Raw genomic sequence first — 16,447 nt, 5'->3', positions numbered from 1 at the left:
CATCTTACCTAACTTAGTTACACATTTATTTATATGTTCTTAAAAATGTCAACACACAGGGGACCAGCTTCTTTATAGTAGCTTGAAACAGAAATCATCTTCAATTGGTAGGTTTCAGTTTGATCAGTGTTCATTTAAAAAATACTTTACTGTGATATAGTATATAAATCTGTTACTAAATCACATAAACTGTATTATATAATATAGTTTTTCAAGACAGATAAATAATTCAGAGAAAACACAATTTTAATTAGTTTGCAATCGATAACCTTTGACGCTTTAATTCTAATTGGCAAGCATTGAAATATCTAGAGGAGAAAAATTTTGAGGGGTTATATATTAATCAAATGATGTGTAACTTGAATGAAAAAAAATGTTAATGGAAAAAAAATTACGGGATGTTGCATTCCAGGTACTGTATTTATATTTAGTGGTTTAAAAATGTCATTTATTGTTTGCCAACATACTTTTTTATTACTGTTAATGAATGCACAGCAATATGATTCCCCTCCCCAAACATGGTATAATGGAATATTGAGACCGCAATATTTTACGCATATTGCGTTTATGTACAGTAATATATCTCTTCCACAATCGTTCTTGCTTGGCTTGTCTAGAAATAGGAGACATGCATCTTCGAGACATTCTGCTGGTAATTATAGATATTTCATGAACATGAACAGCTCACAAGTTAAAATCAAATGTTTAGGAGTAGCTTAGAAGCATCAATGCTTTAAACGAGCTCAGAATGCACGATGTCTCTATTCAAAAATTATAAACTCATGAGAGCAACATAGCCAAATAAAGGATTAAAATAAAGGAAAAGGATTCATTTTTTTTCTCGAATACGCTGCCTTGAAATAATAATTTGGCACAATGTATTTTATTCTTACTTTCTAAATAATTAATATTCCCTTTCAACTTTTTTCCTATTTTTGTATTTATTCACCGCTTAAAAAGATTTGTATTATCAATACATTTCTTGAAATAAATATTACTTTTTATATAGCATGCATATTTTCAAAATCACCATGAAAAACTATTGAATTTGTTGCAACCTCTAAGAGGTATTCACTAGTTTTTTTATTGAAAACACCTAAAAAAATATTAACAGTTTCTTATTGCTTTCAAATGCATTTGAAAGTGCAGCAAACCCTTGTTATATCATCCATGTCAGGAGGCAAAGAAAAAAATTATTTTTCAAACATTTTATGTATGTAAAATAATCTTAGCAATTTTTCATGAGCATTCTACAGTTATTAGGAATAACTTTTGTGTAAATGTAATTTTTACCACATTTATGCTTTCATTTCTTTCATTTAATGGTGGGAAAGGGGGGTTCAACTCATAGCTCTTAAAGTTTTTTAAGTGGCTCGCCAACAAAAAGGCCTACATTGTTACAGAAGAAATTTCTCAGTGCTTATGAAAATTTAATTAGTGGAAAAAATACAAGTAATTTGAATTAGTGAAAATTCATATTAAAAAAATAATCTCACAAACACAATTCTTCAATGATATAAGGCTTCATTGGGCCCTCTTGCTAAGACTCTGCTCTGAGAATCTAGATACAGCATTATGATTTGTTGCTCTTGGGTTTCATGGAATTATTTTTATGGCCTGCAATGTCAGAAAGGTTGAGGATTCCTATTGTATCTATCGTATGGTAGATTTGTTCTATCAGAGGTTTCGGTTATCCGAGTTAGGCTGGTTCATATTAACAGAGTCCTACTGCTATTAGAATAGACACGAAAAATTTAGAGAGTACTCACTAATAAATAAGACAGACATAAATATATTTTTTATGTGGGCAGTGTATTATATTTTATCATGTAATGTATAGTTTTTATGATTGCACTTTTTTAATCGGGTTGCTGTATTTTAGAAATATATGACATCCATATTTGTTATGTGCTTCTTTTTTTCAGCCACCTCGTCGGGCATTTTGTTTGTTGTGGCTTGTATTTGTATAAATATTTGTCTGTAGAATAAAAGAAAAGAGATATACATGAAAAATCTGTTTTTGTATGAATTGTGTACCAACCTTTTGTAATGCATCTAATTTTCTCTTCTCCCTGCCAAACCATTCAGCGTTCTCAAAATTCTGGTTCAGATGAAGACATAAAACAACTTTCTCTTGAAAGGTATCCTGTGCAGGTAATTATATTTTCTCATTGAATTTTTTAGAATACGCATAACTTCCAATAGCGTGAACATATTATTTAAAAAGAAATTGATTGAAATTTTTATTGAAATATACAAGTATTTTTGTTCTTTCATTAGGGTGCAATGAGTAAGGGATCAACTGGTAGCTTCCAGGTAGGTAGTTATATTTTCTACATTTATATATATATTATTTTAACAAGAAAATCAATGAAAATGTTGAACTTCAAATGTTAACACTGTTTTTTTTTCATTTTACTATTTCTTGATTTATTATTTTTGTTATGAAAAATATATGTTTGTGCCAGAGGAATAAAGGGCACTATGTCCATTTTTGTCAATATTAGGATAACACTATTAATTTGCAGTACTTTTGCTACACTACACACAAGTATAGGATACTTAGTCCTATCTAACAGAGATATTCTTACTTTATAAAACAAGTGAGCTTGCACACTTCAGTGCTCGCCAACGTTTTCCTTTCCCATACGATATATCATCACCAAAAAAATATATGCATGTCATTCTTGCATGTCATTAAATTATGCTTGTGCCATTTGAGCACGATTTCTGCTCAGACAAGTGGGGTCCCCTCTAATTTCAGCAGCCCCCAAATTGAAATTACAGTGGGACCTTGATACAACAACACTCTATATAATTATAAATCCCTGTGCAATGATATTTTTGAAGTCTTTTTGGAAATGTCTGTACTCTAATATTAAACTGTTGCCTCTCAAGAAAAAGCCAAAAATGATAATCCTTTTATAACAATATTTTTCCTTGGTCTGCCGAGTATTGTTGTATCAAGGTTGCATTGTAATTCAGTTTGCTGACTCACCAACCTAGTCCCTGGTTGTGGAGGTCTTATAATGTCTGTTTTGCCCAAGCCGCTCCCTCCTCAAGCTATATTTAGGCTCTGTGTGTCACTTATTGTGTTTGCCAGACATCTTGATTATACCAGTTAATTCATATGGTAAAAGCTGATAAAAATATACTCACATTTTTTCACTGTATGTACCATATGTACAAGCTGACCCCACAACTTGAAGGCCACTGAAACGATAGAAAATTAGAAACCTGTGTATAAGCTTATCCTGAAGAATTAGAAAAATTTTGTAGAAAAAAATTTATATTTCTAAGATATAGAAGTTTTTTTGCAATGAAAAACTGGTCAAAACCTTACAAATATTTTTTTCCTCCTCCCACATATTTACTCGCTCTACATTTTACAAGACAGCATTAAAGCATTTTCTATTGAATCAATTTCTACAATGTGGGCAGGTAGGTGTAAAAAATGTTCCGTCTGCTGGAACCGGATATAAGGGATGACTACTGTTTTCGGGTCCTTAAGTGTTGTAATTATTGTGTTGCATGGATTGATATATTTTGTTTTTGGAAACCCCTTTGACATAAGACTGTCTTAATGGAGGGGCTTACCTGGACTCTGCCCGTGGTCCTCTTGGTGCATGGGGAGTCTTAGATGACCTTGCATAGCAACCAACATAAACATTATGCAAATTTGCAGTCTCAGTGTACTAGGCATGAATGTGAGCCAGTTTCCCATTTAAAAAAGTCCACATAGAGCAGGCAGGCCTACAACACGATACTGACAAAACATGAAAATTCAAGCATTTACATCTTTACTTCAGAAAATGGAAGTATGAACACGAAACAAGCACAACTTGACAACATAAATAGGTTATGGTCAAGCATACACTCAGAACACACATTCCGGTATGTGCTGATTCGTTAAAAATTCTGTAGAGGAATGTGTATGAGGTGCATGTTCAGTTAAATAGAAGTAGTCTCTGTATACTGTTAAGCTGAGGGGGCTCTCCCATGATGCTGAAATGTGGCTTCATTTTGACCAGAATTAGTACACTTTGCTATAGAGGGAGGGGTGATAAAACTCTCCGGTTGAATTTTTTCCCTCAAAAGTTGACGCTTGTATATGCAGACATTTCCAATATATGAAAGATTTTCTGAACAAAAAAACTTGGCTTATTCACGGGTATATACAGTACTAATAGTTTCAATACGGTATACAAATTTCATATTGTGTATGTTAAAGAAAATCTGATAAATCAGATATTATGCATAATATCGCCATATTTATCACATCGTGACATATACACATTTTTATCACAGACTTTTTAATTTTTTCTCATTTCTTTGTTTTTTTTCATTTTATCTGGAATATCTAGGATTACGACAATGAAGAAGTAAGTTTTTTCTCTTATGAATATACTATATTATAATTACTCATAATATGATTCGTGATTATTCATGTTTTATATTCTTTAGTACATGAATAGTTTAGATCTATATTTTTTAACTCTCTCACACATGTTGCTCTCAATTATTATTTTCTGCACAATCAATATTTCTCTTAAAATGATTTTTTAACATTAGCCTATGGAAATTGAACGAATAGCCATACCATTTGTTAACAAAATCGTCCATTCATCATCACTTGTGTGCGATGCTTGGGTAAGTGTTTTACTTTAAATTCATGATAATAATGTTTTTTATTCATTTCATTTATAAATTTGCCAATTACAGTTAAAATCTTTTCAATGCAAAATTACTGGTCAAATTCATTCCCAATGACGTCCCACTCATACATAAGTTGCAAATTTTTCCAACCTCCTGTCATTCCAGTTTAATTTTTTTGTCAACCAATTCATAAATTTGCCATCCTGGATTATTATAGTGTGCTTTCCCCCAACCATGTAATACACCTCTTGTCCACGGATTCCATGACAGGTAGAACTGAATGCCTTGTTTGTCTGGGTTCATGAGTCACACTTTTTTTTGACCTGGACCAGCAAGGGGCTAAATGCCTTGCCTGTTAGAAAACATGTAAAATGGAGCTTGAACCTGGGTACTTCTTTGCTAGTAAACTTTTTTTCTCTCATGATTGAATGAAAAAAAAAAATTGGACAGGAAGTACCCTTCAATTATCATAGCTAGTCATAGTTCAACAATTGTACAATGCAGGCGTTGAAAAAATGTGCATTGAAAAATTAAAATTGGGATAACCATCAATGATATTTGGGAGTAACGTCTTTGGTCTGCTGTAAAATTATTCCAAGTGTGTTAATAACTTTTTATGTGATTTGTTTATATTTTGAAAATTTTGGCCACATCCACCATTTTTCTTTTTTTTTGGGGAGGGGGGATCAACTCATGTTTGTCATTTAAATGTGAACAGAAATGTTTGACTATATCTTGATTATACAAATATATACAGTAGAAATTCATAATAACCATCGTTCACAATCACGAGGAAAATTGTTATAACAGACTTCTCATTATAACCCAATATAAATTTTTTGCTTTGTCAAATTATAAAATTTTAGAAAATTGCTGCCTTATCCTTATTAAAACATCTTTCAGATCATTTTGTTCTGATATTAAGCAATGAACAGAACTCTAATCATAAAAATGATTTTTTGTCTCACTGCTGTTGATTCTCTAAGAAATTTTTGCATAGAATTTTGATAATCAAAGCTATTTAGTTGACTAAATTCTTTATTCTTATATCACTGCTCATTTTCTTGGCTTCTTGAACTCTTCAACAATTTTCTGCTAATAAGAATTTTTTTAATCGAACTTTTTTCAGCTACTCCGAAACGACTTTAAACTAAGTTCTGATCCCATGGACTCTTAGTCATTGGGAAAGATAAAAGTCAAACAAAATAATCACATATCCCACATGTGAAGTGGGGAAGCCCAAATGCAGGAGGGGGGGGGGGGGGGTTAAAAATTTGACTTTTTTGGTGTCTATTCTTTATTAGAAGTGCCTCCGAGTAATTTTTACGAGGAGCATGTGCTATGATAAGAGTCATCTAGTTTAATTCTTGAAGAGAGAGAAAGAAGGAAAAACAGGAATTTTTTAGACTTTTTTTCGACACTATAGTGAATGCTTTGTAATTTTCAATTTACTATAGTCAAACATTTTTTGTATCTTCAACATTAGCTATTTGACAATCACTTGCAAAACATTTGTTATAGCGACATTCTCGTTATAAGCCATACTCATAGTAACAGGCTTTTATTGTATTAAGCATATCCTATGTATATTTGTACAACTTCAGTGTAATTTCTTGAAATGCTTCAATATCGCATTATGAAATATATATTCTTTAGCAACGTGGCCTCCCGACTGAACATTTTAGCAGCAAAGACACTATCCAACACATAGTAAGAGATATGTCAATTTTCATAATTTTTTCTTTATTTTCTTTATAAATTTATTAATTTGATGTATGAGTTAGACGTTCAGAAACAGTATAACTTTATGAAATAGGTCTATTGATAATTTTCATCCCAGGTGGAATGATCATCACCCATGTGTCTAGTTCACTAATTGTCAGTTTGCTGGTGCAAGGTTCAAATTCAGTCTTTCTAGTCTTTAAGCCGTTTCAGATTGACCTTAAACTGTATATATTGATTTCACTAACCTTTTGTTCCTTTAGTGACTAAGGTGAAAAAAATTAGTAAAATAATTTTTTTTTTTGAATTTTAGCTAGCAGGATGGATTGTTTCTCTGTAAATATAATATTCATAAAAGTAATTATAGTTATCAAATATGAGCATGATAATCTGTATGTTTTATGCCAAACTAAAAGAAAGTTTGGTAAATTCTGCAGACACCAAATCGTGAGTTCAAGCTGAACAGCGCCGATTTGGAAGAACATGCAAGGATGGACGAATATATTGCTGATTTTGAAAATGATGAAGAAGTGGGTGACACATCTATTTATTATTTTAATTTTCAACTCTGATTTTTTCATGCTCGAAACAACTGTTACTTTACCTTCATTCAGAATTTCCTCAGACTTATGTGAAATTTTATTTGCTATATAATTAAAATCTTAATCATCCAGATCAGTGGTTCTCCAATCTTCCATGTCTTTGCTCCCCTGGAGGCTAGGTTCACATTGGACCAATACCACAACCGATAAACTGTGACATTGACATAGATAGTATCGCTGTAGTATCGATCCAGTGTGAAACCCATCTAAAATGCATGTGACTTGCATATTCCACCTTTTATACTGTATCATAAATTAAAAATTTTTTTTGTAAAAAAACCTCTTTGAGCACATCACAGATGGTACATTAAGAGTACATTAAGTGGATGGAACCACTTCCAGCCATACAATCAGTGTGTGTGCAACTTTTATTACCTCTAACGAGGCAGAGTTTTCTCTGACAATTCCGGTCAGTGACCCCCCCATGCTCGCAAGCACCATATCTCTTGCAACATTCTGCTTGGAAAAGACAACTATCAGGTTGATAAATTACGATGAGAAACTCCAATGCTTAAACCCAAAAAATTAATTAAAGTTTTGACAACAGCTGTTTCAGGCTATATAGGGCCTATTCTTCAGTGAAACAAACAAAGAATATGTTGTTGTCTGCTACGGTGCAAATCTCTAATTTTTGGCATTTGGAACATTGCAGTTTCTCATCTGTACTTAACCATTAATTTTCTGCTATTACTTGTTATCCTTCATGTAAGTACTCCTGAGTGGCTCGTTACATACTGTGGAGGTATGCATACTACCCATGTGAACCACTGATATAAATGTATACCATAGGTGCCAATTCCCAGACTAGAAAAATTTGTAGTTTATCACATGATGAAATATTTTACACCAAAAAAGACTTTTCTTACTAATAAAAGGAGAACCTAGAGATTTATTGGGATTGAATAGGATGACTATATGACCAGTTTTCCCGGGAAATTACCATATTTTTTTGCCTGATTTTTTAAAATGAAAATGACCTGTTTTTTTCATATTTTCAACGAAGCCAACTTGAAGTTTTAACTGTTCCTTTCCACATACTTGAAATCCTAATTTTTTCATATTTTTCCAGAGAAAACGTGGTTAGCCTGGAAACAGTATTTTCTTTAGGGATTTTTTGTTCATTCAAAGCATAGTTTCAGGAATTTTAGGGTTTTTTCCTATAAACATATGAAAAATTAGAAGAATCCAATTTCCGACCGGAAGATTTTAATAAGACTGAAAATGGAAAATCGGAAGCTTCAGGGTAAATTGGAAGCATTGGCACTTATGATATATGCTTTGTTGGCCGTCACTATGTGTAACTAGTTTCTGATTTCTATATTTTTTGATTAAAAACTATCTTTTGATTATTAGGTACAAGCAAGACATTATTCACAATGGCTGGATGATCAGGAAAAAGAAAGAGCAGCAGAAGAAAGAGAAAGATTAAAGAAAAAGGGAATTTTTGTGAGTAATAAGTGCATTAATTTTCTATCAGAAAGTTGTTACCCTGTCTCTTTGGAGCCCATAAAAAAAATTAATCTTCCTAAGTGGAATATTAGCTGAGATATTTGACGGAAAAAAATTGCTAAAAACGAGGAAGTGAGAATAGCATATTATGTTGTTGTTAGGAACCATCGAGTCGATTTCAACTCTTGGTGACTCTATAGATCATGGCTCTCCAAGCTGGTCTGTCATTCACAGCATGTCTCAGTTGTGCTAGCTTCATTCTAGTGCTTTGCAAACACCTCTTCTATCCACCTGGTGCTTGGTCTGCCTCTCCCTTTTGCTACCTCCATTCTTCCAAGCATTACCATTTTTTCTAGTGAGCCTTTTTCTAGTGCACATTACATGGCCAAAGTAAGAGAGTTTCTGTTTAATGACTGTTGCTTCTAGAGAATAGTCAACCTTAACTTCTTCAATAACCGATTTGTTAGTCCTTTTAGCTGTCCATGGAATAGCATATTATACTAAGGGACAAACTCAAGATAAAATTTGAAAAATTATTTTGCAGTTGCAGTTTATTAAAATTTTCATAAATTCTGAGATGTTACCCTTATCCTTCAATCAGCAATATCTCTGGGAATATTACACTTAGAAACATGTAATTTTTTGTGTTGGGCTTAAAAGAGAAAGGGTAACAATTGGAAGATGAAAGACAATCAATACCATGTAAAAAAAAAAATTAAATTTTGAATCTCGGTATATATACAGCTCTTACTAAAACAACTGGAATATCTAAAATGGGCACGTTATTTAGACTCACTTCAGAGAGTGCTGGAGTGTGTTCTACTATGCCAAATGAGACAATTTATACTACAGATAATTCAAATAATGCGCTTATCATTACTTAAATGAAAAAAGTATAAAAAAAAATCTGTGGATAGGTAGCACATTAAACGCTTAATACACAGGGTGTTCTGAAATCCTAATTCAGCCTTTATCTCATCAACTGTTTGCCATAGGGGACTATAGATAAGTCCTCTAGTAGACTCCTCAAACCTCTCTAAGATCTCTGTAGACCGCTTCCACATCCTGTCTTACTTATGGGGGGGGGGAGGAGGAGTGTGTCACCACATAATTCAAATGGCCTTGGAGCCAGAGTTGCTGTAGGTGCTTGAACGCCCATGGAAATCTGTAGAATGGGTTCGGGCACTCACAGAATTGGTTCACAAATCAAAATTCAATACTTGAAGTTCAAGACGAGTCGAAACACTTCTGGCGCTCCTGGCTAAACTAGGGGTTCTCAAACTTTTTCCACTCGCGACACCCCTTGCCCTAACCAGCGCTTATCTGTAGCTTCCCAGAGCAGTGTAACAAAGAATCTTTTAGAAAAACCTTTCTCTGCCAGTGCTCTTGACAAAGGATGGCTGCGCACAGTTGGGCTAAAGTATTTTGTTTTCACTCCTTGCATTTCACGTGCTGTCCTTGAGTGATTTGCTGGACTCTCGTTTATGAGCTGATACATGCTCCTCCAACAGGGAAAATATGGTTCACTGAGGGTGTGGATGGTGACATCTGTAGGGGAGATGGCTATATTCGCTCTGTCCCCTGCGCCAATAATACAACTTTTCGTGAATAGTTAATCGCCACTCCTTTCCTCCCATCTCTGTACCGTCTATGGGCCTGTATGATGTAGAGAAAAAAACAAGCTGTGATGATTTACGAGACAAGAAAGGAAACTACTAGTCAGAAAAATAATTTTCTATGAATGTTGTGTGATAGAAATCTGTGGTCGCAACTGATTTGTGCGTAGGTGGGGGTATTAAAAAAGAAACGAAAGTTTGGTGTATTTATTTGCTATTCCTCTGAAATACTTGACCACACATGTTGTGGGCCAACCTTGCACTAAAAAAAAAATAGATAATCATTGGCTAGTCAAGACACTAGACACATCGCAATAATTTCATCAATCGCATCAATAGCTAAATAAAAAGGAATTACTGTATCCCAAATTATTCAAATGGTTGCTTTTTAAGTGAACTATTTTGCCATTGATTGATTATTATCTCTGGAATTCAGAAAAACCATGATGAGGAAGACAAGAGCTTCCATTTCATTTCCGAATGCTCGGTACTTTGCACCAACTAGCAATATCAATGTATGCCACTTCACTAATTAATGCTTTCACCACTAATTAATACACTTAAATAACATGCTAAAAATATGTTGTGTTCAGTCTATAATCATGCAAAGATATTAAAGTTCACTACTGCTGTGTCAGATGGTGGTTAGACTCACTATGTAATGTTTTACTGACGGGGGAGGGGGGGGGGGGAATTGTTGGAGGTGGGTGCCATGTAATAGGCGCACCGTATTCAATTCATTGCAGCAGAAATGCAGTGTTTGAATAATTCTGTATTTCACTTAAAAATTGGCATAATACTGCATTATGCTAGAACCCACATACATCCTTTTATTGAGTTTCTATTGGAGCGAGGACCATCAAGGTCATGTTGCGGCAAACAGTGACAAGCACTAAAATGACTTGTGGTGGATTTTGTTTTACCCATGAGGAGGCCTAAAATATCAACATCCTCTGTACCTTTGGATGGTTGGCATCACATATAACACTAAATACGGGGGAAAATATGGTATTCGCTACTGGTGATGTCCTATTCTGCACTCTCTGAAAGAAACTTCTGTCACCTTTGCTATTACGCTTCGTCCACACATTCTATGACCAAAAAGTTTTGTTTAGGTGTTTTGTATTACTGCTCTTAAAGTTGGTCCCATGAATATAGAATCACCCTGTATGTAGGCACGTGTATGTGCATTAACAATCTTTAAAAATTGTTTAAAGTGGGACCAAATAGAATCTTGCTAACTTGATATTGGCTTGAGTGGACATGTTTTTTGTTCTCCTCAAGTTGTTGAGCTATTAAGATTCCAATGTATCTGTTGGCATAGCGAGAGGTATTAGTCGTTCATGAGCAATGTTTTTCCTGGCTGTATGTAATCTTGCTTAGTAGCTGCACTTCCCCCCCCCCCTTTGTTGACAAAAATGGATAAATTGATGCAATAAGATCCTCATGGATTGTTTTTCCAGTTTTTTTTCAAGCAGTGTAGTGAATATAAGTATGCATTTATATGTGCCATTTGTGATTCCATACATTTTGATAGTTAAGTTGGTTCTGCAAACTAGAAATACAACCCCCCCCCCCCCCCCCCAGCATCCAGGAAAGTCACAGAAAATGTAACATATTTGGAAAAAGTCAGGGAAACATGCAAATATATTTGATAAAATTCGGTGAAGCGAAGGAAACAAACTTGGAAAACATTTGGAAGGTTGAGTTTTTTTAAATTATATTTCCTCCTTCTTCAGTCAGGAAAAATCAGGGAAATTTTTGAGTTTTGGAGAAAAGATCAAGGAAGTGATTGAGCAGATATTGATTGGAACTCTGAACAATTTATTAAGAAATTCAGAATTAATTGAAATAAGCCCAGTTTATATAGAAAATGAAAAAGCCGATATCTTTCACTTGGCAATAGGGAAAAATCACAAAGGATTATGTAAAAGGCACATGAAACCCCGAAAATCGACTAAAGAAGAGGGTGCAAATCGGAGTGGGTGCAAGTTCTAATGGAGGGAAAAAAGTTTCAAAGCAGGTTTATATTCAAAAACCACCCACATTAACCCTTCAAGAGGAGATTTAAATGAATTCCATCTCGTAGGTCAGAGGAAATTTAAATGGAATCACTGATTTTCACAGATGTTTAGTAAAAAAATTCTAACTTTTAAACTAATTAACTTAATTTGAAATTTTTTATGTTTATAACTTTGTTTTTTAATGTCTATCTATATGTTATATTACATAGCATCACTTATATTACCTAAAATTTATATCTTTTGTTTCGATAAAACTGTTTTTTCTCTTCTATCACTGCCAAAAATCGGATTTCACAATGACTACTACTAATCAGCAGTATGAAACTTATCTGCCTCACAATGGTCTAAACCAAGCTCATATATTTGAAAAAAAAAAATTACCCTTCAATTTTAATCGGCTGGCTGAACTCTCTGACAGCAACACTTTCTTTAGGGGAATGAAAGTGTTGCTATCACTTTCTTGGGGGAAATGATTAGGAAGGTGCTTTTAATCATTTCTCAGAAATGAATGTTAAGTAGCAAACATTCAGGGAGTGTGAAAGAAAATGTTGAAAAATTTTGTATTATTAAAACTCTTGCAATGGAATATGATAAATGAAAATTTTTCAATAGTTAATGATTATACAAAGCCTCATTATTTCTTTTTTTTGAATCGCACCAAACATGCAGAGATAGTAAAATAATATAATGGATTATAAAAAATGATAAGTATTTATGCAGTTGGCTGCAGTGATGTAGTGAGATGTTGCTCGACTGCATGTGAAGCCCGGGTCAGACATACTCATCATGTTGCTGGACGTTGAAGGGTTAAAACCCTAATCTGGCACACGCAAACGGTGCTATAGTGACAAGACTTGCCTCACCGCACAATTTGAGTAGTTTGATTATTGTGCTTGTTTTTATGTTTTTAGGGAAGAACTGGAGGAAAAAGCGTTGGTGGCTGGGGTTTTTTGAAAAAAGTAACTCCTACTGAAGAAGTAAGTTGCAAATAAGTATACTTGTGTACAGAATATGGTTATTTTTCCTCGAAGAAAGTGATTGAGTTAATTGCTGTATGTGAAATTCCTCAATAATTCTAACTCCATTGTTATCACCCATGCAATTTTTATTGATAAAAAGGAAAAAGGGATACACATATGTATTCTATTTTAAAAGCTTATAAGTTCTTATTGGGTTAAGGCTTAGTTACATTGGGCGAGTTTACTAGCTACTCCCTTGCGGTTTTACTCACTGCTACTTAAGTCGCTCTGTGTAATAACATTATCTAGTAAAGTCTTCTCGTTTGCTCTGCTAGTGCCAATAAAGTTGAAGAATGTGGGGCTACTTTTCCTGCTACTCGGTGACATTTTTGTTACCTCCCGGGTGCAATATGGGTGCGGCTACTTTTTTGCCCTCCCCTCTTTGCTTTGATTTCCCAATAAAATAGAAAGAAAATGAAAGGAGAAGAAAATAAGTTGCTCGCTCATCTAGTCAGTGATTTTACTACACACACGCAGTCGTTTGTAATTAAAACTTAAGAAACATTAAATGATGGAATTTAAATTTTTTTTAATAGAATAAATTGCTTGAGGATCATGAGCGCCGCATTGGAATGCTAGAAAAGCAAGTTGAAGAAATACAAAGTGAAATCAGTGTGATAGATCCTAATCTCTTATCTCCTCGAGATACGTCATCTGAAGTAAGATTTTTTTTAGTCCTGAATTTCAGATTATCATACATTCTTGAATACCATTATTTTTTGTTATTATTATAATTTTTCTTTATTTTGAGCCAAGCACAACTATGGTCTATTGTTGTGAGCAATTTACTACTAAGTAAGTTGTGCTGGAAGTGTGTATGTGTGCCCAACAGTCTGAATGTGTATCTAGTGTTGTGTCAGGATTTTAGTGCTGCTGTTTATTTTTAAACTATGAGTGAAGAGTAATGATTGAATATTTGTATCATTGTAGGTCTTTTCAGTATTGTTACTGCATCCTTAAATTTTGCTTCATTTGTTTGAATATAAAGTTTATTACTTCTGAAACACACAAGTGCTAAGTATGTTTAGTGTAGAGCAATGCTCAAAGTTACATGATATAGGTGGAACCGATGATAACTTTGCAAGTAGAATTTGTATAAGTGAAGGTACAATTTTATGTACAAATACATATAAATACTAATTAGTTGGACTGAATTTTGGGGGAAAAAACCTGCTTAAAATTGCCACCATAAATGCAGTTAATCTTGCACGAAGGTATTTGTATGGAAAAACTAAAAGTTATTTTCGTACTGATGGCTTCATAAAATCTAACTTGCCTTGTAGCTGCAATCATGTTCTTATCTTCTTAGTGGCATTTACAAGGTATCTCGCCTAACTTGATGTTTTGTTTTTCAACAATTGTTTGATATCATGCCTCCTTAAAACCCTCTCATTTTGGCAATGATGGACCCAGATACTTGGTGACTTGGCTTTTCCTAGGAACATGTTTTCTATTCCTCCTGACAGTGGGTAGAGGCAGTTTCTGTTCACATTTTGATAGCATAAGGAGAAAGATGTATTTGAAATAAGTATTCCATTTCTTTTCTATTCTCCCTTCATGTAGTATAGGAATATGCATACAGTATACATTATATAAAAAAAAGATAGAGCTTCCTTGGTTTATTATACTCAGAGTTGGGGGGGGGGTGTTCACTATCATCTGTATAAAATAAAGAAAAATTGTCTTGAAAAAAAGATGTGCCACTTTACAAAGGGTTCCATTATTTCCATTGTGCCAGTTATAAAGCAGATAAATGAAACTTACAAAACTGTGGAAAAATTCATATTTCTTAAAATTTATGCATACATCATGCGAAAAGTATGCTTTAAATATTTAATTCCTTGGCAATAAGGAACACACACAGACAGATCGAAAATCAATTTTACATACATGGATTGTAGATAATTTATGCCTATAGTATTTTGACTAAATTTTTCTTTCCACAGAAACAAAAAATGGGATCACAACATGGGACCTCCACAGTACAATTTGAAGAGGTAAACAAATTTATTCAAATGTTTTTTTTGTGCTAATTTCAAATTTATGTTTAATAATCAATATATTTTAACACCTTGACTGCTTTTGACATGCAGTAGAACCCTCTTGACAGTCATGCCCTCTTTAACCACCAAATAATAATTTTCCTAGTATAATAAAAAAGTGTGCATTCAAAACCCCTGATTAACAGTCACCCTCTCTTTTACGGATGAATTTTGTTTGTCCTACTGGTGTCCACAAAAAAGAGGGGTTTTACTGCATTCTTATATTGGCAGCAGTGTTCGAAGAAAATGCAGAGTTATTATTAATACCTTTTCTCTCTGCCAAGTTGTAATGTCCAAAGCAACCTTAACAACTTTTTTTTTTTGGGAAGTGGTGGCAAGTTTTTTTTTCACCCATTGAATCATTCCACTCACCGCTTGTCTGAATAAGTCAGGGGATATTACTTATAACTATAGCCAAACTAAAATGGAAGTGACAATGTGATGAGGCTTTTTGATTAGTTAACTCATGCCATGTTGAAACCCAATGAGAAATGAAATGTATTTCAGGTAAACATAAATGGTTGTTTTGCTTATGTGGCCACCCCTCCTTTGCTGCAAAATTATGATTTCCCGGGGAAAATCCCACTTGAATGATGCGTTTGAAACCCCTGCTTAACAGTCACCTCAGATACAATCCCAGACTCTGTTTTCATCATTTATTCCATTGGGATAGAACCTCCAAAGGACGCTTTGGTTTGAATATTTCTCACCCTGTAATTCCTCATATGAATTTCCCTGCAATAAAGCTACATCTTATATAGCTTCAAGAGAATTTTTAGTTTTTGCATCTCATTCGTATTTATAGCTTTATTTATTAATCTTAATATCTGCAGTGTTATTTGATTTTAACATTAAAACAAATAATTATACCTGGATATTTTAATTTATGTATCCATTGAATAGCCTTTTATTATTCATGCATGCTTTTAAGCAAGATGCATTGTTTATCATAGCTGCTTCCATGCTTCTTGATTTTCAGATCGCATCTGATGAAGGACCTTCAGGAGGTAAGAATTTTCAGAATAATGGTGTTGGATAACTTTTTTTTTGACAATGACACTTGATTTGAGAAAGACCTAAATGATTAAATCTTTAAATAGCAACATATCAATTTTTATTACAGTTTTTAAATTTTATCTTGAATGCTTGTCTGGTTTAGTTTGTCCAATCTGCAAGGGAAGCACTAATACAAAATTATAGCACCATTCATATTATTTTTTTACATGTTTGTAATGTAAATAGTAAGTCATTCTAGTAAATTATTATATTTAAAAAAATTATCATTTATACAATTTTTTGTGAGGTGCAAGATGAATT

General features: G+C 33.6%; 1 protein-coding gene across 3 annotated transcripts in view; it reads left to right on the top strand.

The window, feature by feature from the left end:
- Positions 1 to 19: 19 nt before the first annotated feature.
- The window catches only part of LOC149081073 (uncharacterized), an 18,594-nt gene continuing 2,166 nt past the window's right edge, over positions 20 to 16,447 (top strand). The window contains exons 1-11 of one of the 3 annotated variants that reach the window (XM_089237850.1): positions 20 to 107; positions 2,089 to 2,154; positions 2,281 to 2,316; positions 4,365 to 4,382; positions 4,573 to 4,650; positions 6,313 to 6,366; positions 6,816 to 6,908; positions 8,334 to 8,426; positions 12,981 to 13,046; positions 13,625 to 13,747; positions 15,035 to 15,085. In XM_089237850.1, coding sequence (XP_089093976.1) covers positions 2,287 to 2,316; positions 4,365 to 4,382; positions 4,573 to 4,650; positions 6,313 to 6,366; positions 6,816 to 6,908; positions 8,334 to 8,426; positions 12,981 to 13,046; positions 13,625 to 13,747; positions 15,035 to 15,085 — 606 coding nt within the window. In that variant the 5' untranslated portion in view covers positions 20 to 107; positions 2,089 to 2,154; positions 2,281 to 2,286. Of the gene's footprint in view, positions 108 to 1,988; positions 2,155 to 2,280; positions 2,317 to 4,364; positions 4,383 to 4,572; positions 4,651 to 6,312; positions 6,367 to 6,815; positions 6,909 to 8,333; positions 8,427 to 12,980; positions 13,047 to 13,624; positions 13,748 to 15,034; positions 15,086 to 16,109; positions 16,138 to 16,447 lie in introns of those variants that run through there. The other 2 variants (XM_089237849.1, XM_089237848.1) reach the window with 2 other exon arrangements.

The sequence above is a fragment of the Pholcus phalangioides genome, unplaced genomic scaffold, assembly GCF_987345545.1.
Source record: "Pholcus phalangioides strain wild (caught in Gottingen) unplaced genomic scaffold, Ppha-v1.0 ptg000010l_1, whole genome shotgun sequence".
NCBI lineage: Eukaryota > Metazoa > Arthropoda > Arachnida > Araneae > Pholcidae > Pholcus > Pholcus phalangioides.
The sequence above is the reverse complement of the archived record's forward strand: the minus strand, read 5'-3'. Positions and strand labels throughout refer to the sequence as shown.